The sequence below is a fragment of the Tachysurus vachellii genome, chromosome 18 (genome assembly GCF_030014155.1).
Source record: "Tachysurus vachellii isolate PV-2020 chromosome 18, HZAU_Pvac_v1, whole genome shotgun sequence".
Classification (NCBI taxonomy): Eukaryota; Metazoa; Chordata; class Actinopteri; order Siluriformes; family Bagridae; genus Tachysurus; species Tachysurus vachellii.
This window is the reverse complement of record NC_083477.1, coordinates 10,862,213-10,886,472: the sequence shown is the minus strand read 5'-3', so window position 1 is coordinate 10,886,472 and position 24,260 is coordinate 10,862,213. Positions and strand designations below refer to the sequence as shown.

Below are 24,260 nucleotides of genomic sequence, written 5' to 3'. Positions count from 1 at the left end.
TACAATTAGTGGCACGTGAAGAATTTGTGTAAAGAATTCTAACATCTTCTCAGAGTATTTATGTATGTTGTGATTTTGAAAGCAGGGATTCCTTATCAGTACACAAACGTCTTAATGTGCAATGTTTTATTTTTTTTTGTTGATTTGAAGAAGGTTGTTTTAAGGTGGCATGCGTTAATAATCTTAGCTTTATAAAAGGAAAATACATTTATAGGCTTCCAGACAGAATACATGGACAGATATGAGACATTTATATCTTTAAAATTATTTCATATAGAGACAACAGTTGCCATGCTTTAATTATTATTATTATATACTTAATCCCTGGCTTGCACTAGCACTCAGTCCTCAAAAGTAAAAGCACGAGAATGATTCAATTTCAGTAATTATGTGTGATCAATAAAGTGCCTGGGAGAATCAACATCTTTACTAAGATTTCTAACCCTTTTAAATTCACATCACATAATTTGCTAATAACTGCATGAATGTGCAGATGTACTGGTGTTCCTAATAAAGTGGACAGTGAGTATAAAGTATAAATCTCTTTATTTTTGGACTTCTTTAATTTTACCATGACCCTAGTAATATTAATTAATTAATTATGCGTATACTTGAGGTTACAGTTTTTAATGAACTGGACCCAAGATGTGTTCTACTGGGGAAACAAAGACGTTAAAGCTTTTAAAAAGTATTTATCACAAACTGTCAAGGAACCATGAAAATATACTAATTAACAATTATATATTGTATTCTTATAAAGTTATTTATGTGGTTTATTTCATTCTTGACGAATCAGTTCAGTCGTTTCTTGAGTTGTATTTACTTGCTACACCGCTACCAACCCGGGGGCGTGACGTCACTGCGGGTCTGTGTTGCAAACTACTTCCCACTGGATATAAAGTGCACTAGGATTTCACACAAGTACACAAGTGCACTTGGGTAGGGAGAAGGCAGCCGTTTAGGTTTCGGCCAAGTGAATGTTATTTGACTGCCTATTAAACGGATAGTGAATAGTTGAAGCTACATTAAATAAGCTTGATGTTAAAAGTACAGATTTAGTGCAGTGTGTCTCGGTGCCTTGGACCATGAGAGTGAAGGTTATTTCCATTTTGGAGGACAACTACATGTACTTGGTAATAGATGAACAAAGTAAAGAAGCCATTGCTGTAGATCCTGCTGTACCTCACAGGGTAAGAGAGCAATATGAAACAGTTTAATAAATCACTGCTGTCACTCTCACACCATGTGATGTGTTTCACTGGCAGCTGCTTGAGATAATAAAAAGAGAAGGAGTGAGACTCACATCTGTACTAACTACTCACCATCACTGGTAGGTGACGTTTATGTGAGAGTGTGTGAGTGATTGTGTTGTGAGAGGGTGTGTGTGAGTGTGTGTGTGTGTGTGTGTGTGTGAGAGAGAGTGTGAGAGAGAGAGAGTGTGAGAGGGTGTGTGAGTGGGTGTGTGAGTGAGTGTGTGTGAGAGGGTGTGAGAGTGTGTGTGTGTGTGTGAGAGAGAGAGAGAGTGTGAGAGGGTGTGTGTGAGAGGGTGTGTGTGAGTGAGAGTGTGAGAGGGTGTGTGTGTGTGAGAGAGTGAGTGTGAGTGTGAGAGAGAGAACTCTGGCATCCTGAGGTTGAATGTATCACCCTGTGTTTAGAGGTGTGTTGTGTGAGGTGTGTTGTGTGTAATTGTACACTGTGTAGGGACCATGCACGGGGCAATGAGGCTCTGCTAAAGGACCTCCCTGAATTACAAGTGTACGGAGGAGACGAGCGCATCACAGGACTGACCCACAAAGTTACTAATGGCCAGGAGCTCAAGGTATCTGTGAAAATTAGAATCATTAGAGGTGTTTAGAAGTTATCCAGTTTTACATGAGCATTTGAGAATGAACTTTTTTTTTGGTGTAATGTTTCAGGAATACTGTTATGACTTTAAGATAAATATCTATAATCGATTTTTGAGTTAGCTTTTTGGTTGAAACGTTTTCATCGACAGGTTGATTCTATTAACACATTCTTTTTGGTTTCCTACATTACCCACAATGCTGTGTAACAACCCACAGATAGGAATACCTAAAGCACATGGGTACATAGAGGTTTATTTATAGTTTTTCATCTCTCTCACCTCCACATCTGCACATTCTGCTCAAAAGCTTCAGGTTGCATACTAATACCTCCGTCAACAATTATTTTTGAAAACTTAACGTGTGTTAAGTTACAGTCAATTGTGAACATTAAAAACAGTCAATTGTGAACATTAAAAAAAGAACACAAAAGATTCTTGTGTTGTCTTTTCCGTTCTAGTTTAACACTATAAATGTGAGGTGCCTCTTCACACCATGCCATACTTCTGGACACATGTGCTACTTCCTGTGGGAAGACAACTGCCCTGATTCCCCTGCGGTGTTCACTGGTAAGTGCCTTTAATTAAATATTCTTGTCATTATCTCCTACCTGGGTTCCGGTTTTGCAGTGATCACTTGCATAATGTTTTCCCATGAGTGAGCATTTCAGTTCAGGAAGTTCAGATTCACTTCTAGTTAATGTACAAAGAACAGATGATATTTGCCCTATGATGGAATGGGGTCCTATCCTGGGTGTATATTCCTGGCTTTACCCCCTGTGACCCTCACATGGCTACAGTGGGTACTGGAGTTTGTGTGTGTTGTGCGTGTGTTTGTGGGTAAGAGAGAGAGACGTCAACTTAGTGTTTTTCCTGTCTGCTCTGATTGTTAGGGGACACGCTGTTTGTCGGTGGTTGTGGGAAATTCTTTGAGGGGACGGCAGAGCAGATGTACCACAACCTGATGGAGGTGCTGGGAAAGCTGCCCCAGGACACTGTATGTCACTCTGTCACATTTTGTAAGAAATGAAAAGGCATGGTTAGAGTCAGAATTTACACCTGCTTCATGTTTCTTCTCGAGCTCATCTCTTTGCACTCATTCAAAGTATTGTGTTCTCTAGAAAGTCTTCTGTGGTCATGAATACACAATAAAAAACTTGAAGTTTGCAATGCTTGTAGAACCAGAGAACGAGAGGGTGAAGGAGAAGCTCAGCTGGGCTCGGGTAAATACCTACTTTAATTTACACACAGTTTTAGTAGATTTCATTTAAAAATTGAAACTTGTAGCATACTGTATTTAAAATGGGCTAATCATTAGGAGAGAGACGACGACGACAAGCCGACGGTACCGTCAACGTTGTCGGAGGAATTTGAATACAATCCGTTCCTCCGTCTCTCGTAAGTGAGTTTTTATTCATACTTGGTGCGAAAAATGCAGCCTGAAAAAAACATCACCAGCGTCCAGTGGCATGAAAAGTGAGCACTTAATAAAATAGGTGCAATAAAATAAGTGCAAAATTGTGTAGTGGCCTGGGAAGAGCCTTCATGTGGTAAATGGGTGACATTTTCCACGATATATCGTTCTACAAACTGGGTACAGATTGAAGGTTTGGACATGGAGTATTTAAATATTCCTGTCCAGTTCTATTGAATAACTCTACACATATCTCTACAGCACTAATCTATATACAGGAAAACATTCGTGTCAAATTGTGGCATTTATACACGATCCTCATTGTCGTGTCATTATTTCCACTCCGACGAAGATGACAGAGATCAGTTAAATAATCACTTAATTCCTGTCTTTTCTGTTTGCTAAATATTTCAATTAATGTCTTTTTAGGACGTTGTTGAATTATTTTTATGTCCTTGCTCTGTTATGTTATATATATATATATATATATATATATATATATATATATATATATATATATATATATATATATATATATATATAAAATATTATATAGTGTTTATGTCTAGTTTATGCTTTGAGTTGAGTACAGCTGAGTTTGTGAATCTGGCTCTTTTAACAGTCCTAATGGCTAGTCGTTAAGAAATTAGACTAAATAAATCATGTCCATGTTGTTTTGGTAAATATATTTTTCTATAAAAATAAATCCAAATATATTTCTATTTTAAAAAAATCTTTTCCTTCAGATTTCAGCTACACAAACATCCAACTGTTTTTTTTATTTAATATATTTTTGCTATTCACCACACAATTAACTTTATTAGACTGCTAGACCAGTCACAGATGTTTTAGTCTTTCTGATTCCTAAGCATGAACTGAGTGTGTAACGTTCAGTAAGTCTTGGGGTTTGATGACAGGATGCATTTTCTGTAAATATGCCAAAAGCTTAAGCTATAACCCTTGTGTGCAAATGTCTTTATACATATAGGGCTTGCGTGCACTTGTATTGTTATTGTTCTGTGTTTATCTGTATAATGCATAGTGAGGAGGGCGTGCAGAAGTTTACAGGGAAGTCAGACCCTATTGAGGTTCTCCGTGTGCTACGAAAAGAAAAGGACAACTTCAAGAAGCCCAAAGAGCGCTTACCTCCGCATGCTCTGCTCGCTCTGGAATGGGGTCTGTTCAGACCAAAACTCACTTAAACACATCATTGGACTAATGCACTGCACACTGACCATGCTGAGAGTGCCACCGTTTATTGCTGAAGTAATGCCATTCCGAAGGAACGTGATTATATATTTAACCTGCTGCTTCGATTGCTTGGTTTATGCATAAATTATCTTTTCACAATGAAGAGGCATTTATTTGAATGTGCTTGATTTCTGCTTGTTTATGCACATTTGCACTAATTACCTGAATGATACTGTAAATAACATGTATAATTATTTGTAATGCATGCATGCATTTAATGGGCATTTTTTTTGGTTTAACAAAAGGATGATTACTCTCCATGGATTGAATATTCAGTCAATAAAGCTGCAATTATATATAATATTCTTTTTATTGAGAAACATTCAGTAATATAGATTTCCTAAATAAATATTAAAAGATTAAGTAACTTTATACATATCATCAATTGGTACTTACACGTTTTCTGAACAGCCAAAATTCCATCTAGACAATTATTTTACATATGTACTGTATATTACAGGGAAAAAAGGCCTCTCACTGTGTGATGTGCAAGTCAACTTGAGCAATGGAACTGGAAATACATTCCCCCAGAGGAATAATGAGCTTTCTGATTGCTGGTACAGGGACCACATCCTACAAACAACAGATACAATTAATTAAAGCACAATTTATTGGTCAATAAAGCATGGATTAGGTTATACCTAAAATAGTTACCAATACATAAATTGTATACATTTTGTGCTTTCAATGTTTGATGTTTAGACACAGGAAGGGCTCAGTGAACTGCAAGTGGAGAAAACTCTCAGCTTGCTTCCATGAAGCAACTGCTGAGCATACAAACGCTGTGCATCCTGTTACATGTTTTTTACAAAAGAAGCATTACCAGTTTATTCATTTCAAAGAGCTGTCTTGTTTCAGTACTTATATAATTGTCATAAAATAACACTGCACGTGACAAAGCCAGAATTACGTGAGCTTGTAAGCTTGTGAAATATATATGCAGATACAACTTCACAAACACTGATGGTACTTTATGATATTAGAAGATTCTCCAGATCATGGTGATGAGCTCATTACTTGTCCTGAATTGCAGTGCTGTTGATTGTATGCCATGCATCACGTTACCATTCAGATACCAGGCGTTCGGTTCTTCACCACTTGATGGCGAGTCCGCTGGTGCTTTTCTCCACGGCGTGATATTGTGTGTGAAGTAGCTCTCGTGCTTTCTCTTCTCCCATTCCCTGTAGCCATGTGTGGTAAAGCTCAGCGATGCGCTCATCCTTCTCAGGTACAGACGGCCGCTCTGCTCGGTATGCTGCTTCCACCTGCTGCAGCAGATCCTTATTAGACTGATCTGCTACAGGCTTCAGCTGACCTCCTCCATTCAGGCACCCTGTATACACATTCAGATCATGCCGAGTACAAGAACAGACACAATGTCTGTTTTGCTTTTGAAACAAAAGGGCAAGGACGATTCAAGTGCAGATTATCTGTATTAGAAGGTTTGATGGGTTGTGAAGGACATACACTGTTCTCTGTTGTTAAACAGTCACTGTTGAACTGATGTGGTTTCTGTTTGCAAATCACACGACAATTTGATGATTTGATTTAAAATGTTTCTTGTTTCTTATCCTCCTGAACCACTCTTGTTTCTCATATGTACTACACCTAAGTGCAAACCTAAATTTCAAAACGTTTTAATTTCAGAGTGAAAATAAAAATGTCTAGAAAGTGTACGAATACAAAGCAGATCTAAATAAAGGCTGTTCAACACTTTTAAAGTAATATACATTTATAGTTTTCCCCTGGGTGATTGATCTAACAAATTTGATCATATTACTCTTACCTGATGGACATGCCATGACTTCTACAAAATGGTATGGTGACTTTCCCCTCTTCAACTTCTGCACAAGGTTTTGAATATTCCTGAAGCCATAGGTGGCAGCAAAGCGCAGAAGGACTTCTCCATCTTTCTCTAAAATGACTTCCTGGAAGTCCTTGTTTCTGTTATAGAATATAAAATCTGATTGAGTACACAGGATATAAAGCAATGTACCAAGAGAGAGACAGAAAACATGACAATTAAAATAACAATAAAAACTTCACAGTTTTAACGGTCACATATCTGGTCTGCTAAAGCTGTAATAAGTAAAATGCTTTGAGTCATTAAGACCCTGTTCTAGCAGGTGTACTGACACCTGTCTGTAATAATCAGTATTAACAATTTAAGAAGTTTGTACTACAGTAGCTCTTCTTTGGGACTGGACTGAACAAGCTAGCCTTCGCCCCTCACAAGCATAGATGAGCTTTGGGTGTCCGTAACCCTGATGGCAGTTGTCCTTCATTGGGCCAATTTTGGTAGGCACTAACCACTGCATACTGAGAAGACCACAAACACAAGACACTGTAGATGCTCTCACTCAGTCATCTAGCCATTGCAATTCGACCTATTTGTCCTTATGCTTGCCCAATTTTTCCTGTTTCCATCACAACTTTAAGACTTGAAGTTAATGTTTTAAATTTTACTCTCAGTGGTTTTAATGTTAAGGCTGGTCAGCATACACCTTTATTATCGACATACACCGTTTATTATATTTCTATATTTGCCTTGCTTTGTGAACACTTACTTGAGGGTCTTGTATGTAAGTTCCTCTACTTCAACTCCAAAGAGTTGTTTGGCAGCGTGAGTGTAAACATGATGAAGATATCCTCCTGAACCACTCCCAGCATGACACAACAACTCCTCACCACACACATTACTGAACCTACAGTCACACCCACACAGAAATGATACATAAAAACACACATCATGTACAGTGTTACTTAACAGGAAAGGTATTTGGTTGGCGTCATGAGGCTTTACCTCAAAGGCTTGCAATAGCACTCAAATTATTCTTTAATTCCATATTGTTGTCATTTCTACAGATGGAAACTTACATAGTATCTAAAGGTGCTGGCTCTATATCACTCAGAGACACACCCTCCTCTTCTAACATCTTGAGAACTTCTCCTAGAAATTGGTCAAATTCACAGCATCACATACATACAGAGATTTTTTTAAAAACCCCCAAAAAACTTCAGCATCTCTTCTCTTATGATGTTCCTTACCTGAAGTAATGACACAGTCCACTTCTCTGGTTTCTGCCTCTGTAAGGTAGAAATCAGTTCTGGAAGCTTCCAATTTCTTGTCATAGCAAGGCATTACAGTCACGTGGTAAATCTTTTGCGGTTCAACACCCTGTGAAACAGTCATTTTAAGATTGTCTATTATATATTAGGATTTAGGGATCACATCATTACATCATTTAACACCATGATTTGTGTCACCTGCTGACTAGCGAAGAACCTCTTGACCAGTGAACCCATCACCTGTTGTGGGGAACGGGTTGTGCTGATGTAAGGCAGGATGAAGTCACCATGGGTTTTCTCAGCATAGCAGATCCAACCTGTTCTCAAAACAAATATGCTTCTACTGTTAGAAGTTATCCCTCAAGCAAGGCATCTGATCTGATCTGTAGATTCATTATGTCATACAGAATTCATGCATAGGATATAATAAATCGTAACTGATTTAATTCTTAGCACTGAGAGCTACCAATGTGGGGATGGGGTAGGTTAGTGATTAAGGCTTTGGAGTACAAATCTGAAGGCTGTATGCTCCGCTGGGCCACTGAACAAGGCTCTTAACCATCAATTGTTCAGTTGTATAAAATGGGATGAATTATAAGGGCATCTGCCAAATGCCATAAATGTACCAACTTTCAATGTTTGGCATGTTCTATATAAATTCCTTCTATATAAATGATTAGATATGATAGGTTATAACTCTGCAGCAGACTCTTTACCTACAGAACATCATCTTTTTTTGTATAATTTGAGCACAATTCTCAGAATCTCCCCACTGCCTAACTGGAAACTGTTGTTTGTTTTTTTTTTTGAGGGAAACAAACTTTTGAAGACCGTGACTTCAGCGGTTCACAACAAGATATACTTACTGGATTAGAAAACGTGCTTCAGGCCGGTCATGTACAATATGAGTCAAATGGCTTCAACCGAAATAGGCAGCTCTTTAGTGAGGACAAGTACCAGACTCTAAACAAAGTTTCAGAATCTCCTCTATTCATGTCCCTCATCTAACCTAACAACCTGGTCCAAATGTCTCAACCACATATAGCCTTACTAAGGTAGATGTTAATGTTGACAGTGATCACCATATCTAACCTCTGCAAACATGGTGCTAGGAGCCTGAGCTTTTTGCATTGCATGGGGAGTCTAATGGCAAAGAAAATGTTTATTACCAGGGCAGGCAGAGGTCAGCAAAGGCAAGGCTTTCTTGTCCTCCTCTTTCCGAGCAAACCTCTCGAGGAACTCTCTCTGACTCTCCAGAAGGCTGAAGGTGCGACTGAAGCCAGTGTCAAACACATAATGAACACCTGACATATAACACACACAACAACCTTATCAGTAGAAGCAAATCTAACCATACAGAAGAGCAGCATAAATGTATGTTTTGAACCATATAATTTATTTCTTTATAAACAAGAGACAAAAGTGTTGTAGCTCAGGATAAAAGGTTTGAATGTTCTGATCTCTGGCCTGTTCCCAGCTTCCACTACTCACCCAGATTTTTAAAGAAGGTTGTAAGCCTCCTGGCCACCTCACTGCTGCTGAGAGAGTATTGTGTGGCTAGGGAAGCTCGAGACTGTGGGGACACTGACACTACAACCAGCTTCTGCTCAGTGCTGCTACTCTGCTGCACAGTGAGACACTCGTCACTTATATTTCTTTAACACGGACAACAGTATCACAAGCATATAAATAATAAACCCGAATCCCAGCATCAGTAAACTCACAAGAAATTATGAAAAGGAAAATGCACGCAGTGATCACCACAGAATTCATACAGCATACAAGAGCATTTCCAAAAACATAATTAACTCCTGAATCACATCCACACCCAGTGTTTTATCCTGTTTAATGTTGGGGTGGATTTGCTTCATATCCTCTAAACACTGAGCATGAAGCAGAAATACACTCTGGCTGGGATGCCAGACTACTGAAGTATTTCAACTTAGGACATTATTAATTATATTATACTAATAAACAATATAATACACAAACATTCTTTCACATGATGTGGTCTTCTTGGATGCTGTTATTGCTGTGCAAAAATCTTATGCTGATTTAAAGTATGTCCACATTATAATCATCATTCGGGAAACAAAGACCAAAACTCTTTAAAATAATCTTGTTATTTACAGCTGAGACCAGTAGAAGCACCACCGATAATTTGAGAATTGAAACAATGACATAGTATTGTATGCTTGTAAATGGAAGTGTATTGAAAGAGTGCAAATGTGAGAGATTGTTAACAAATTTAAAAAAAGGCTCTGTGAGTGCATGTGAACCTCAAACAGTCCAAGAGATGCTCAATCTGACCATGTTTATTTGTAACGCTCAGAAACCTCAGTATCTTATTGTTGTACATTAGTACCTTATTGAGGCGGAGCACTCGGTATAGCTCCTCATGACTCTGCTGAGTGATCAGGATGCTCTCGGCTGATGTGATGCAGCCACTGCAGGCCAGACAGTCATTCAGAGTGATCTTGGCTTTCTCCAACTTCTGCATATGACCATCCTAGAAAAAAAAAAAACACAGGTCTGAGTCAAAACATACAGCATACTGGACCCAGTCAGGCATAGAAATAGCAACCCTATCTCCAACTCTAATCAAGGTAACAACATGATGAACAGTTCAGTGTATTACTGCACCAAAAAACATGCTCTAGATGCATGCTGCTAGATTTAACCAGTACTAGAAAAAAGATTCGAGAAAAACAATGTATTTGTGAGACAATATTCTACAGGTGTCCAACTCCCATTGCACGTATTCGCATACTCGTTTGCTGATGTGCAAAATGTGTTGTCACCTTTTTAATACAAGTAAGTGAATGTTTTGCAATACATTCTCTACACCAACTTTAGATAAAAATTAAGCATATGAGGTTCTTCATTTGTGATTCATTTAAGAGAATCTGTGAACCTGCAGAATGATGAAATGATGTGTTTAAGAGAGACAAAAAAATTCTAAAGGTTTGCAACTCCTAAAGCACGTTTCACTGTGATTTCGAATTTAAAATTGCATATGTTATGAGCACACAATGTCCAACTATAGTTCTATTGTCACCAGTGCTCAATTATTTGCTCCAATAACACCTTAATAATGCATGAACACATACAATAAATAGACAGTGTGTGTGTTACAGGGGAGACACATGATGGTGTGTGATGGGTGTCTCCTCTATCAATCCCCAGTAGGTGGGAACTACCACGCAAAAATGAGAAAATCTTTATCAAAAATTACAAAAGCTTCACAAACCTCATTAACTTGAAAGTAATTGCCATCGTCGATCTTGATTTTGGCCACAGATCGCCCCTGCTTCTTGTCCACTTTCACTGGCTTTACGCATTCCTGGGGAAATTATTTAGAGTCAATCTGATGGTATGTATATTTAATAATCTATTATTATTTATTTCAGTGTAACTGACATTATATAGGAGCTACTTTTATACGCAGGCACTGAGACAGACGCCCTGATCAACAGAGATAGCATGTGACCATGAGACATGTTATTTAATTATTACTCATGAAAACAGGCCTTAGGTTTCAAACGTGTTGACTAATAAATACGTGTGTGTGATCTGTCTGTTTAAAAAAAAAAAAACAGGTAAACCTACAAATGTAATAAGAGTCGTCACGTTATGAGCTATTAGCCAACAACTTGTCTGCTAGTACAATATTAGCTACAGTGCTAAGCTACTCCTAGCTTCGTTAGCTAAAAACAGAGGCACGGTAAAAGTCTAGTGAAATATAAGTACTGTTATACGTTTACCTGGGACGGTGTAATAAAATCATCCAAATCAGTTAGTTGTAATACACCGCTAAAGTGGGACGCCATATTGAATGACCTCCATACAATAATAACACTGAGACCAAAAGCGACATTAGCTCGTTGCTAACTCTGAAGGCTCCTCCCCCTCAGGTATAGCCCCGCCCCTCGCACGCGCAATAAAATAAAATAAAACTTTTTAATAAGAATTAGAGAACAGTAAATTTAATTGTAAATTAGCTAAAGTACAATGTGTATGTTTAAACTTTTCCTAGATTGAAATAACGTTTTTTTTGTACTTTGTTACAGTGCTCAAAATGGCAAAGCATATATTTTTTTAAATATTTTCTATAATAATTAATATTTCTTATTATTATTATTCTTTTTAATATTCTTATTATTGTTGTTATTTTTATTATTATTGTTATTTTTATTATTGTTGTTGTTATTATTATTTTTATTATTATTTTTATTATTATTATTATTGTTATTGTTGTTGTTGTCTTAATTGCTCATTTGATTTGAATTAAATAGAATTAATAGTTAGTTAAAGGGTAACTAGAGCCAAAAGTGTAAATAAACACTTGTTTTTTTTTTTAATGAAACATATTAAAAAAAAAGCATAGTAGGAAGTTCAACAGAGAATAAATACTCTGTTTGTATTTCTCTATTCAAGCTTGACCTTAATGAAGATGTTATTAAAGACCTGACTTACCTAACTTTTGAGGCAAAAATATCTATTCCCCAGAACTCATTGTCATCAACGGTTTCTCTCTGCCCTGCCTTATAGTTCAGAATTATTGCACCATACTATGATATGCCTGTACAATTTGTGATCTCCTCCCTTCCAATGTCTAGCTAGGCACTGAAAAACATTCAGAGCTTTTGTGCTTGTATCTCACAAGGACTTTGTACCTTACAGGAAATGTAATTATAGTATTAGATTAACACAGTTAAAATTGTATGTAGTAGAATAAGTAAAAATAAATGATTGCTTCTAGAACGTGACTGCTGCAAAGCACCATTGACCTGGCATTGATCCTCAGTTCAGGTGAGTTCAGGTTCTTCAGGAGACAAGTTGTGTTAATGTAACTTGATTCAGTCACATTGAATATGTGATATACATTTGTATTAAGTAAAATCGATTAGCTTTTTTCAGGGTAGCAACCTAATAAACAAAAATAACCTTTGCTCTCACCAACCCTAGAACACTGATGGTCCAATAATGCCTTATTCTCTTAGTGAGACTCTCAGTGTTGCTTTGCAAAATCTCCCTCTGTCATTTGGTCTGTGGAAATTCTAATCTTAAAATGGTTTTATCAGCTTATCTTGCTTAGTGTTTGACCAAAGGCTATTCTAAGAGTGCTGAGTTATCCTTGTTTGGGTTTATGCCTGTTTAACAAACAGTCAGGGTGCTTTTTTGTATTGTCTTGTAGTGTAGTGACTTGTGCTGTTTGTTCGCTTTTTGCCTTGCACTGTTTGCACAGATACACTTTATGTGGCTAGGACTAACTTAATTAAATACTTAGCTCTGTGTTGTTCTCTCTAGCTCTGTATTTGTTCTGTGTAGCACCACGGTCCTGGAGAAACGTCACATTTCACTATGTAGCTTCTTGACTTGACTTGACTTGACTTGACTTGACAAATGTGAGACCATGTGTGTCACATGTTTCTGAGTATTGCCTAGATCTTTATCTTAAATGGAAAATTAAATTCATAATCAGTTCTTCTTTGGTTTACAACTACATGTGTTAGAAATGGATTAGACTGATTTGCTTTGACAGTGGTCTAACACAGATTTACAAAAGGAATCAAAAATTTGCAAAGGAATCCTGCCGTCTGTGTACCACAAGGCAAGACGAACTTTTGCAGAAGTGATCCTGCTTGCTATCAGCTGTGAATCTGGTACAGTCTTATATTGTTTGTTCTGTGGTTAAACATTTATATTCCCTGCACAAACACAACACAACCCGAGATTAAAATAAAAAATCAATGTAATGGGTCAACATGATGGGTTTGAGATCAAAAAAGAAACAAGGGGCAAAAGATGGACAGATGATTTTCACTTGTAATTTCCTGATTTTACATCTAGATAAGTTAAACAACTTGGATAATATGACCTTTTGTTTGAACACACACACTCTTCAAATGTTATTAGAACCTTTGGCTAGCAGGTGTTTCTTGTTGCTCTGGTGTGCCCTGTTACACCTGTTGATTGGAAAATTAACGTGTCATACCAACTGTTTATGGGTAATAAGAAAGCCATTCTGGGGGGCACGGTGGCTTAGTGGTTAGCACGTTCACCTCACACCTCCAGGGTTGGGGGTTCGATTCCAGCCTCCGCCTTGTGTGTGTGGAGTTTGCATGTTCTCCCTGTGCCTCGGGGGTTTCCTCCGGGTACTCCGGTTTCCTCCCCCGGTCCAAAGACATGCATGGTAGGTTGATTGGCATCTCTGGAAAATTGTCCGTAGTGTGTGATTGCATGAGTGAATGAGAGTGTGTGTGTGTGTGCCCTGCGATGGGTTGGCACTCCGTCCAGGGTGTATCCTGCCTTGATGCCCGATGACGCCTGAGAGTTGCACAGGCTCCCCATGACCCGAGTAGTTCGGATAAGCGGTAGAAAATGAGTGAGTGAGTGAGAAGAAAGCCATTCTGAAACAGATATCGAACAGTTTGGCCAAGGAAACCTCTGATGATATAAACATTGTAAAAGCTGTAAAGAAAAACCCCAAAACAACAGACAGTCACATCAACAATGTCCACAGGGCAATAAAGTTATCACAATCAACCTTGCAAGAAAAATACCAAAGTGAAATGACAAAATGTGGAGAAAGAAAGAGTCAAAGAGCCAAAACATACAAGCACATCTCTATTCATGGTGGAAGTTGTGTTATGACTTGGGCTTGTGTGGCTGCATTGGGTAACCAGCTTGATCCAGTTAGGGCAAGTAAGGAATATGCAATTAAACATTAAGACCTATTAAAGGTGGGGTCTCCGTTGTTTGAAAGCCAATGTTGGCATTTGAAATCACCAAAACATACATGCCCCTAACCCAGGCCTCAAACACAGAGTGTGTTAAACCAAATCTACCACATGTTTCAGGCACAAAGACTTGCAGTAACGCAAGTAAGTGTATTGATTGATTTAATATTCTGAACTTTAATTGATAGAAAGCTGTATTCTGTTAGTCCTACTTTGTGCCTTATCGTAAGCCTTTCTTCGCTTTCTTTCTTTGTTTTTATCCTCCATGTCAAATTTAAAATCATATTCTGCTAATGTCACACATGTGCACTGAACACTCTCTCCGCCCAGATTGACAAGACACGCCCCTTTATGCTCATTGACTACACATTAGTTTTGTTTTTGTTTTGTTTGGCGGCCCAACGCAGTTTTCTGAAGCATTTCTCAAACAACGGAGACCCTACCTTTAACTTCAATTTACCTTTAAGATTATGTGTTTGTATACTTTTGGTCACTAAAAAATAATTTAATAATTAAAAATAAAAATAAATTATTTGACACCTCTAGATGTAAATATCAGGAAGTAAAATGTCTTCAATGTAATGGCCTTGGTGTTCCAGTACTTTTCAATTAGACTGTATATTAATCATAAACATAAGAATTAACTAGTCTTGAATTAAATGTGGGTTCTTTCTGTAATTTGAAGCTAAGATATGCCCTCCCTATCCAAAACCAGGTCTTAGGGCTCCCTGAATAATTTAGTCCTAAGTACCAGTAACAGTACAGTGAGTGCTCGTGTGTTCAAATCCCACCTCTGCTCAGTTGTACTAATGAAACATATGTCTCTTTGGATAAGGACATCTACCAAATTTCATAAATGTAAATGTGATGTAAATGAGCAACAAGACAGAAAAAGATACAAAGAAATGACACTGGTGCTGAAAATCCAGCTTATGCTTTGTTTAGACATTCAGAGACCTTCTTTCATTTCTTTATTGAACCAGGTGAGTCAGTTGAGAACCAGTTCTCATTTACAATGACGACCTGAAAATCAGACATGAAATCAGTAGCACACATTTAATCACTGGTAATGAGCACAGTTCTAGTTCATACACTGTGTTTGTGGTTATTATTTAGGCATCCAGAAGAATTTTACTCAATTTATTAAAGATCTGGGAAATAACTTTCTCATCTGCACAAATGGCCTTTCATAAATGCGTACCAGTTTGACTTGCTCAGCCTGTGTTTTTTGCAAACACACCCTCTCACAGTCATGCGGCGCACACACACACACACACACATACTGTACACACACATACACACACGTGTGTAAATACTGAAGGTGATTGCCATCAAGGATCAACAAAAATAATTACCTGAATTGCTATGCGTGATGCAGAAGTTACTTGGGCGTGACGAAAGGTGACATTTCACATGTATTTTTTTTTGTCCAGAAAGAAGCAAAGAAGGAGCAGATCAATGTAGAACACTCGCTATTTATCATTTGAGTTAAAGGAAACTACTTTCAGTTACATTAATGATGTAAGTATTCTTTATAAATGATGATTATTGTCTATTGATTATGACTTTAAGATGGAACCTCTGATGTGTTTCTCTGTACATTACAAACAAGTTGCAAACATTGCAAACAACTTTTGGTGTCAGACTGTGTTTAGTACCATTTCATTGCACACAAATTTGCCTGCAAGTGGTTTAGTTACCTTATATATACCATATATATATATATTCATGTCTGCATTTGGAAAATGATCATTGTTTCATTGCCACTGTGTAAAAACTTCAGATTTGTTATTTTTTCCTGAGCTAAGAGGAAGAGGGAGGATAAAGAGGTTATAACCAAATAGAATTAGGAACTCTAGCTGGAGTAGTGGTTGTTTGTTAGTTTGCTTCTCAGTTACAATAGCTGCAGAAAAACACAGACACATTTTTCTTCCTTTTTTTCCTCTTTTTCTTTTTGTCGGAAACAGTGCTGTTCACTATCCATGTGTGATCATACAGAATTATATGCATTATATGTATCGTTCTGCATCACACCTGCAACCCTCTTGCAGAATAACAAACAAGATATCTTGAATCTAAGATCTACGATTAGTTCTTTGTCATTTGTTTGCTCACACAGACCTACATATATCTGTTGGGCTCATACTCATGTAATTCATTTCAAACTGTCATTAAATTTCATTTTATTATTTTCTTTCCAGTCATTAAATCATCCTTCTACCTCATTTTTTAAAGTGATCCTCCTGTTAAACCGATGGACTGTTTGATTAAAAGACCTCAAGTGGTCATTCCTTTGACACTTTGACCTTTGACACTTTCATTGTAACTTTGAACAAATGTTTTAAACTCATGGTATCTTAAGTATGTAACTTAGTGGGCCAGCATTAATGTATTCAATGTTAGAGATTTAAGCACTTATGTACGTCGCTCTGGATAAGGGCGTCTGCCAAATGCTGTAAATGTAAATTCCAGTGAAAAACATAAATAATTACTAATAACATTTTTTATAATCATTTGTAAATGAAAAATGAATTTGGCCCAAACAGTTTTCCAGCATTTCCAGGATAGTATGATGAGGCTTGCATAACTAACAAATACAGATATTGGCATTGCATTATGCTATTAAATAACAATTATAGTTTTTTTTTATCAATTCTAATAAAAAAAAATTGTTTACAATGACCAGAATACAATACAGAAGTTAAAAAAGGTTCAAACACATTGAAGATTAATCAAATATGTATTTTTGAGGTAGCAACATTCTCTATAATAATAATAATAATAATAATAATAATAATAATAATAATAATAATAATAATAATAATAATAATGCTGACAAATTTCTTAGCCCTGTGTCTATAAGTGCAGTGTTTTGTAGTGTAATTTACTACTTGTACTTTCTTAGCTAAAAGCTATGCACAAACTTTACATACTGTACAGACTTCTACTGAACTAGTTCTATTTATAGTTATAAATGAAAAAAACAAAATGCAAAACAAATATGCACTGATGTATTGTGCTGTTAAATGACATGGGTTATATTTTTACTTTCCACTGGGAGAAGTGATTTTTTTGGCATTTGCACAAAAAAAAAATCATGAGCATTGCAGTGAATGCTTTTATTCAAAAGAGCTGTTAATAGCAAAAAAAATCCAAACCACAATGCAAAAGGAAAGAATACAAGCCAGGCAACTGCGCTGAGTATCCAAGAGCAAGGCGAGTATCAAAAACCTAGGACGAAATACCAAAGGTATGAAAGGCTGCGAATAGTGAGGGTGCGTGTAGTGTGTGTGGAGGTGAGTGCATTCAATAATCAGGTAAATTTGAGCATGGTGTGTCAGGGTTGTAGTGCAGAGTGTCCATATTTTTAGGCATAGATGCATTGTGGGAGATGGAATTCAGCGCTGAAACAAAGTCAACATTTTAAATAAGAGTTACACTTGAAAATATATTAAAAGTAAACTGATTTAAAAATGTTTATAAAAAAGATTCAAAAAATTAAGTGAGTCATGCTTTTGGATAGATCTATAGCGACAAAGATTCAAACCTAAAAGAGTCAAAGCTGTTATTAGCAAATTTATTAGCAACAGTTTATGTACTAAATTCTTTTGTATGTTATGTGTCATTGAGTCATGACAGTACACTGTACAGTACAGTGGAACAGTGAGAAGCTTGGCTGCATAATGACATGCTATGAACACCTTATTATTTAAAGGCATTTAGTGATGTCCCTTTCCTGAATTGACATTGAGACATGCATGTAGCCAAATTGGTTTATAACTGATAGAGTTTCTTTTGCAGGTATCTCTGTTAAATGCTTTTCCAAGCCTTCTCAAAAACTAGGTCACATTAGTTCACAACAACTTCATATTTTTTGGTATTCAATTGGAATTTCTTGTATGTAATAATTGATTAATTGATATGTTGTAAATTGCATGTAATGTCTGGATAAGTGTTTTTGTTTTTCAGGCATTGTGTGTTGATTATTGGATTGATATTTCATGTGTTTGGGGGTATGTTTTAGTAATAGGGTTATGGACTATAAGACTCTCATAAGGCTGCTGATCGGCTGCCTGGCTGTATTTGGAGCAGCAAGGCTGTATTTCAGGTAAGTGTATAAATCTGAAATTTAGAATAAGGTCATACAATATAATGCCACACATTTATCTTTGAACATCCAAATAATGGCTTTGTCACTTTCTGAGCTCTGTGATACTGGTCAGTTTTATTTTTCCAATTTATTCATTAAACTCTCTTTAGAATTCTCTGCAGTGATGTATATCCAGCGTTTATCTATACATGAACCTTTGCCCTGTTGGTTCTAACCAGGTTTGCTATTTTGATCATCTATTTACAGTCAAATCCCAGAAAGTGGAGTCTTTGCAAGAAAAACAATGCATATCTCAAGCCCAGGTAAATTCTGGCAAACAGATGGTATAGGTGAACCCACCATGTTGGATGTAAATCCAAGCCTACAAACGATAATGAAGAAACCAAAGAACTACAAGAATGTCAAAAACCCAAAGTTAAGAGTACTAGGCTCACTAAAAGCCAAAGCGAGATTGCACACAGGTCCTCTCAATGTAGTGCACTTAGATCTTAAAGGGGCTGCGCCCAAAGTCACTTATTTTCAGAAGGTGAGGGAGAATTTGTACAACTCAGAAATGTTTCACTTGTGCAACTGTGAATTCAGTTAAGTAGCTTGGTCTTCCGTTTTTGCAGCTCTTTCCACTAATCTCTAGTCTTGGTGCTAATGGGATCTTGATGGAGTATGAGGATATGTTTCCTTATGAAGGGAAGCTGGGCATACTCAGGTCATCTTATTCATACAGGTGAGCTTGCTTTTCTGCACATTAAAAGTTACAAATGATGATTTTAATATTTTTATACTGTACATTGATTAATAAAGTATGATTCAGACCAGTGCTCTAACCAGGAAGTATTCTCTGGGGGTGAATGGATACAGTAAATAAAAAACCACAGTGTGATCTGTGTAATCATCTGTGCAAGTATCCTGTTTCTCACCATAATTTTGAACACCACAATAATGAAAGTTATTATATGACATTGATTCATAATCAGAAACAAAACATTTGGAACTGGAAAATTTAACTGGAAAATATTTCACACCCAAAATTCTCCCCTCTCTATCTATGCCACTGATTCAACTCTATTTAATTTGCCCTTTTCACATGATCACATTCAAACTATAGTAGATAGATTACTCTAATTTGTGTTTGATCAGTAAGACAAAATAAATGGTGAATTAAATAAATACCCTGATTCTGATTATCTGAAACAGTGAGGATGACATAGAAGAAATTAAGAGCCTGGCTAATCTCTACAACCTTGAGCTCATACCACTGGTTCAGGTGTTTGGACATCTAGAGGTAAGTGACATCTAGAGGTAAGTTAACATTGCAAATATTTTTACTTGAACAGTTCAGACAAATTGTAGAGATGTGCACTGGGACCGGGATCCTGCGGGACCCAACAAAAATTTCGTAGGAACAGGCAGATTATTCACTCAAATGAGATTGTTCAGAATCTCATTGGGAATGAGGGTTTTTTAACAAACAAAGCAACCAAATGTTCTAATCCCAATGGAGTATACGGAAGTAAGTTAACAAAAAAAATTCTGCTTCTCCTCCTGTGTAGTTTGTGCTGAAGCATGGACAGTTTTTTGACTTGAGAGAAGTTTATGACTTTCCAAACAGCCTGAACCCTTCGCATCCTGAAAGCTTACAGCTGATTGAAGAAATGCTAACTCAGGTTTTGATGAAGCACCCCCAAACAAAATGGTTTCATATTGGAGCTGATGAGGTTTGGTTTCACTTTGCAACTTCTGGACAGTCAGTTGATTATTAGATATTTGATGAATAAAAATGAGGAATTATTTGCACTGAATGTTTAGGTTTATGGCCTTGGTGAGAGCAAGGACTCGAAAAAATGGATGAAGCAAAACAACAGAAGCGAAGGAAACCTCTTCCTTAGCCATGTGACAAAGGTCTGCCAGTTCTTGACTGAATTGAGTCCTGGAATCAAACCTATATTTTGGGAAGACATGCTCAGGAAACTTGGCCCCAACTTAATCATAGGTATATCATGAGAACCTACAAATGTAATAGCACGGCCAATATAATTTCTCCACTTAGTTGATTCTGAAAAATGCTAATAATGTGTGAAAACTGTATTTCAGGCTAAACTGCAATTTCAACAGAAAGATAAATTAATACTATAGTCAGACATTAATAATTTATTGTTTACTGAAAATAATGTTACATTCTCAATTAATTAGGTCTGTCAATTTTTTTATTTGCTTAAAAAATAACGTTTTATTGTTGTAGAATCTGGTTTGCCGAGTATAGCATCCCCTGTGATATGGAATTATGGTGCAGAAATTAATTTATCCCAGATAGGTAAGAACTAATTATAACTAAATGTAGATATGATGTTTTTTGTTGTTGTTGTTGTTGTTTTTTTTAATGCCATTATTTATTTATAGGACAACTGTTATCTAACTACCAAAAAGCTGGATTTCAGAATGTGTGGTTTGCAAGTGCGTTTAAAGGAGCTTCAGGCGTTGACCAGAGATGGACACCACTCAATCTGCACTTACAGAATCATCTGGCCTGGATTAAAGTCATGGCCTCCATGTCTAAATACCCCTCCTTAAAATTAGATGGCATTGCTTTAACAGGCTGGCAAAGGTTTGTATAATTATTTGATTGATAGTCTAAACTATACGTTTTCTGTTAAATTCTGACTAATTTTTACAGTTTGAGATTGACTTCTTTACTGTATACAGTCTGTTTATGTATACGTATAAAGGACGAATGCCTTCCTAGCACAGTGCTGTTGAATTCTCACATTACTCAGAAGAGGTTGATAAATTTTCTATAATAGCAGCTCTGACAACAGTAACTCACAGTCTTATTTTAATATGTATATTCTAATGTCATTGCTTCTATAGTATAAACTGATTCACAGGGACTTGAATAAGTTCCACAATAATGGCTAACATATGGTTTAGACGGTTAAAATGCATGTTATTTTACAAAGAAATAATGTACAACCATTGACGCACTGAAGACTTATGTTAAGAGATGTTTACTTTGGAATGGAAGGAGTTTGTGATATGTAATGGTCAAGGTTTCAGCCACAGGAAAGACTTTAGAACAGATTAGTGTATACTTCATATTAAAATCTGACATATGTTTGGGACACTTCCCTGCCAGACCACCAGAGGGATAGCCCTGCACATACAGTTTGTTTGTACAGATAATCTCTGTTTCTGTTGTGCTTTTGTTTACGTTGCCACGTGTCCTGTATCTACCTCTATATTGGTTGTTGCTTTAATGTATCAGGCTTATTCTCATTTTGTTTTGTCACCTTATTTAACCCCTTTTTCAAAACTAGTGTGTGGTTGTTGTGTTTGCTTATTATTATAGGCTCTGTTCCAGTTTTTGTGTTTTCTCAGTCATATCCTTGTGTTTGTTTTGCCACCAGTTTGTTTAGTCAGCTTTTGTTTCATTCATTCATTCATTCATCTTCTACCGCTTATCCGAACTTCTCGGGTCACAGGGAGCCTGTGCCTATCTCAGCCGTCATCGGGCATCAAGGCAGGATTCACCCTGGACGGAGTGCCAACCCATCGCAGGGCACACACACACTCTCATTCACTCACGCAATCACACACTACGGACAATTTTCCAGAGATGCCAATCAACCTACCTACGGTCTATCTTTTGACCAAGGGAGGAAACCGGAGTACCCGGAGGAAACCCCCAAGACACGGGGAGAACATGCAAACTCCACACACACAAGGCGGAGGCGGGAATCGAACCCCCAACCCTGGAGATGTGAGGCAAACGTGCTAACCACTAAGCCACCGTGCCCCCCACTTTTGTTTCATTTTACACTCAAATTAAAACTCTGCCTTCAGTTCTGTATAGCGTCTATAATTAATGTTATTATATAATAATTATTGGAACTGTGATGTAAATTATATCAAGAACTAATTTGTTTTCTGAATGTTTCACAACAAACAAGCTTTCCTATATACAGTGAAATACATTAAGAAATTATGAACTGAATTAGTCAGCAAATTGCTGCTGTATACAATGAATAAAACATTTTGGGTATTTTTTTGGAGTGGAAACAGCAAGAGTATTTCTTTTAAATAGCATATATTCTTACTTAATGTATAGGCAACCTTTAACATTAATATTTGTAAATCACTGAGTCTGTTTTATGGAATGTTAATGTTTTAGATACGAGCATCACACAGTGCTATGTGAACTGCTTCCTGTGGCCATCCCCTCTCTGGCCATCTGTCTAAATACTCTAAAATATGGTGAGTACTGAAAAGCAAAATAAGACATAATGTGAAAGAATGGAATAGTAGCCAAACCCTTACCCCATATTGTCTATGATTTCACACAGGTTCATTTAATCGTACAGCTGAAAATGAGGTAGAAAAACTTTTGGGCTGCAAAGTTGACCTCAATGCTAATAGCTGGTATAAAACACTGTTTTCTTTTTTCCTATATATGAGTTCTTAGTAGGAATGATATTATAAACAGGACATAATGCTGATTATGCTTGTCTGTGATTTTCTCTTTTCATGTCCTCCAGTAATGGAAATCTGTCATTTCCAGGTAGTGAAGTTTATAAAATGGTTAAAAAAATCCACAATGAACTTCAGCAGTCCATTGGAAAATTAAACCAAGACTAGTGAGTGCCTTTTTAGAGTGAAACAAGTTTAAAGCCTGTAGTAAATCATTCAGTATGGTTATATACACCACCAACCACTGTTTTTCCATGTTGTTGCTGTGTATGTTTGATTCCATGAACAGTTTCGTGAGAGGATCGTTTGGCCCTTACCAGAGAAAATATAACTTTGCCAGTCCACGGAATATTGGACATTTCTTGGGTACACTGACCAAGTAAGTCTGTTTAACCTCAGTTTTTTGATTAAAAGTGCCTGATTATTCTAGTTCCCTACCTTTGTATGAAAATTTAGCAGTGTCATATACTGATATGACTCTTCTCTCATATCAACAGCACCACCGGCAATAAAGGTTATAACACTATTATTCATGTCACTATAAGTTAGATAAACTTAAGAATTGATGCAGCTTTGAGTCTTAGATGAGTTACAGAACAGCATAAGTTTAGCTCACAATGGAAAAGTATAAAGAATTAACTTTTTTTTTTTGTACAGCTCATGTACTTCTTACTTCCTTAACCTTGTCACCAGTTTAGTTAACTTTATTAACCTCCACATTTAAAATAATATGGTGTACAGATTTAACCATAAAACATCTTAACAACCACCATCAGCTCATTTGCCAGTCATCAGGCAACAAAACTAGTTTATCCTTTGTTATTATGTAGAATCCTGACCCGGGTCAATTCTCTCCTGTTTGTTCTTGTTAGTTTGATGAAAATGTGGGATCCCTTCATGGAGACATTCAAGAAAGAGATGATGGATATTTACTTCTCAAACTCTGTGGAGGAGTGGATGGAGGAGAACGTTAACCAACACATGGATAATCTGCGTAGTTTGAATGAAGATGCAAATCGCATTATTAAATTCAAAGGACAAGAAAGGAGCCTCAATCAAATAAATTATTTGCCTAAATAGATGTTAAAAATATCTCCTTAGGAGGCTGAAGAAATAAAGATAATTTCTCTTTCCCTAAAACTCCACATTGACTTGCGGTTACCAGGAAAATGATTTATAATGATTTATATTGATTTGATGTGATATGATACGATGCCTTAAAACGGAATTGTCCGTAATTACTGTGTCATGTTTTTTTGGATAGAAATGTAAAATACTTTATATAACAACATTTTTTGCTAAAATATTGTATAAAAAGTATAATGGGGTTTCCATGATTTCTACAATTGTTGCTTTAAATATAGAGATATA

General features: G+C 36.7%; 3 protein-coding genes across 8 annotated transcripts; 2 read left to right on the top strand and 1 right to left on the bottom strand.

Moving 5' to 3' along the window:
- Positions 1-1,013: 1,013 nt before the first annotated feature.
- hagh (hydroxyacylglutathione hydrolase) lies at positions 1,014-4,779 on the top strand. Its single transcript, XM_060892356.1, has 8 exons — positions 1,014-1,190; positions 1,266-1,330; positions 1,702-1,819; positions 2,305-2,413; positions 2,737-2,840; positions 2,965-3,066; positions 3,162-3,241; positions 4,300-4,779. The coding sequence occupies exons 1-8, from the start codon at positions 1,086-1,088 to the stop codon at positions 4,457-4,459; spliced, it is 843 nt and encodes a 280-aa protein (XP_060748339.1). The 5' UTR covers positions 1,014-1,085; the 3' UTR covers positions 4,460-4,779.
- Positions 4,780-4,799: 20 nt separating this feature from the next.
- narfl (nuclear prelamin A recognition factor-like) lies at positions 4,800-12,191 on the bottom strand. Of its 4 annotated transcripts, XM_060892350.1 has the most exons (12): positions 11,342-11,498; positions 10,828-10,920; positions 9,943-10,086; positions 9,069-9,201; positions 8,747-8,881; positions 7,776-7,894; positions 7,557-7,686; positions 7,386-7,458; positions 7,076-7,213; positions 6,295-6,452; positions 5,574-5,841; positions 4,800-5,081 (listed from the first exon to the last, which is right to left on the bottom strand). In XM_060892350.1, the coding sequence occupies exons 1-11, from the start codon at positions 11,405-11,407 to the stop codon at positions 5,600-5,602; spliced, it is 1,431 nt and encodes a 476-aa protein (XP_060748333.1). In that variant the 5' UTR covers positions 11,408-11,498; the 3' UTR covers positions 4,800-5,081; positions 5,574-5,599. The 4 variants fall into 4 exon arrangements, with proteins under 4 accessions (XP_060748333.1, XP_060748335.1, XP_060748332.1 ...); XM_060892352.1 differs by lacking the exon at positions 11,342-11,498 and adding an exon at positions 12,054-12,191 and having other exon boundaries at positions 4,800-5,841; XM_060892349.1 differs by having other exon boundaries at positions 4,800-5,841.
- An 11-nt stretch (positions 12,192-12,202) lies between these two features.
- zgc:113333 (beta-N-acetylhexosaminidase) lies at positions 12,203-24,260 on the top strand. Of its 3 annotated transcripts, XM_060892345.1 has the most exons (15): positions 12,234-12,389; positions 15,754-15,841; positions 18,345-18,428; positions 18,678-18,957; positions 19,043-19,152; positions 19,623-19,710; positions 19,979-20,143; positions 20,235-20,418; positions 20,668-20,739; positions 20,826-21,030; positions 22,594-22,676; positions 22,766-22,841; positions 22,958-23,056; positions 23,179-23,268; positions 23,762-24,260. In XM_060892345.1, exons 2-15 carry the CDS (start codon positions 15,837-15,839, stop codon positions 23,967-23,969), a joined length of 1,749 nt encoding a protein of 582 aa, XP_060748328.1. In that variant the 5' UTR covers positions 12,234-12,389; positions 15,754-15,836; the 3' UTR covers positions 23,970-24,260. The 3 variants fall into 3 exon arrangements, with proteins under 3 accessions (XP_060748329.1, XP_060748330.1, XP_060748328.1); XM_060892346.1 differs by lacking the exon at positions 15,754-15,841 and having other exon boundaries at positions 12,203-12,389; XM_060892347.1 differs by lacking the exons at positions 22,594-22,676; positions 22,766-22,841; positions 22,958-23,056; positions 23,179-23,268; positions 23,762-24,260 and adding an exon at positions 21,905-22,560 and having other exon boundaries at positions 12,214-12,389.

What these genes read in the sequence shown, in the direction of transcription:
- hagh (XM_060892356.1), top strand. Translation starts at nt 1,086, where the DNA reads ATGAGAGTGAAGGTTATTTCCATTTTGGAGGACAACTACATGTACTTG. An exon ending in ATCCTGCTGTACCTCACAGG is followed by an intron (nt 1,191 to 1,265) that starts GTAAGAGAGCAA and finishes TTTCACTGGCAG; the next exon opens with CTGCTTGAGATAATAAAAAG. An exon ending in CTAACTACTCACCATCACTG is followed by an intron (nt 1,331 to 1,701) that starts GTAGGTGACGTT and finishes TACACTGTGTAG; the next exon opens with GGACCATGCACGGGGCAATG.
- narfl (XM_060892349.1), bottom strand. Translation starts at nt 11,407, where the DNA reads ATGGCGTCCCACTTTAGCGGTGTATTACAACTAACTGATTTGGATGAT. An exon ending in CTTACATACAAGACCCTCAA is followed by an intron (nt 6,453 to 7,075) that starts GTAAGTGTTCAC and finishes ATTCTATAACAG; the next exon opens with AAACAAGGACTTCCAGGAAG. An exon ending in AGTCATGGCATGTCCATCAG is followed by an intron (nt 5,842 to 6,294) that starts GTAAGAGTAATA and finishes ATGTGTATACAG; the next exon opens with GGTGCCTGAATGGAGGAGGT.
- zgc:113333 (XM_060892345.1), top strand. An exon ending in TGGCCCCAACTTAATCATAG is followed by an intron (nt 20,419 to 20,667) that starts GTATATCATGAG and finishes TTATTGTTGTAG; the next exon opens with AATCTGGTTTGCCGAGTATA. An exon ending in GACCTCAATGCTAATAGCTG is followed by an intron (nt 22,842 to 22,957) that starts GTATAAAACACT and finishes CATGTCCTCCAG; the next exon opens with TAATGGAAATCTGTCATTTC.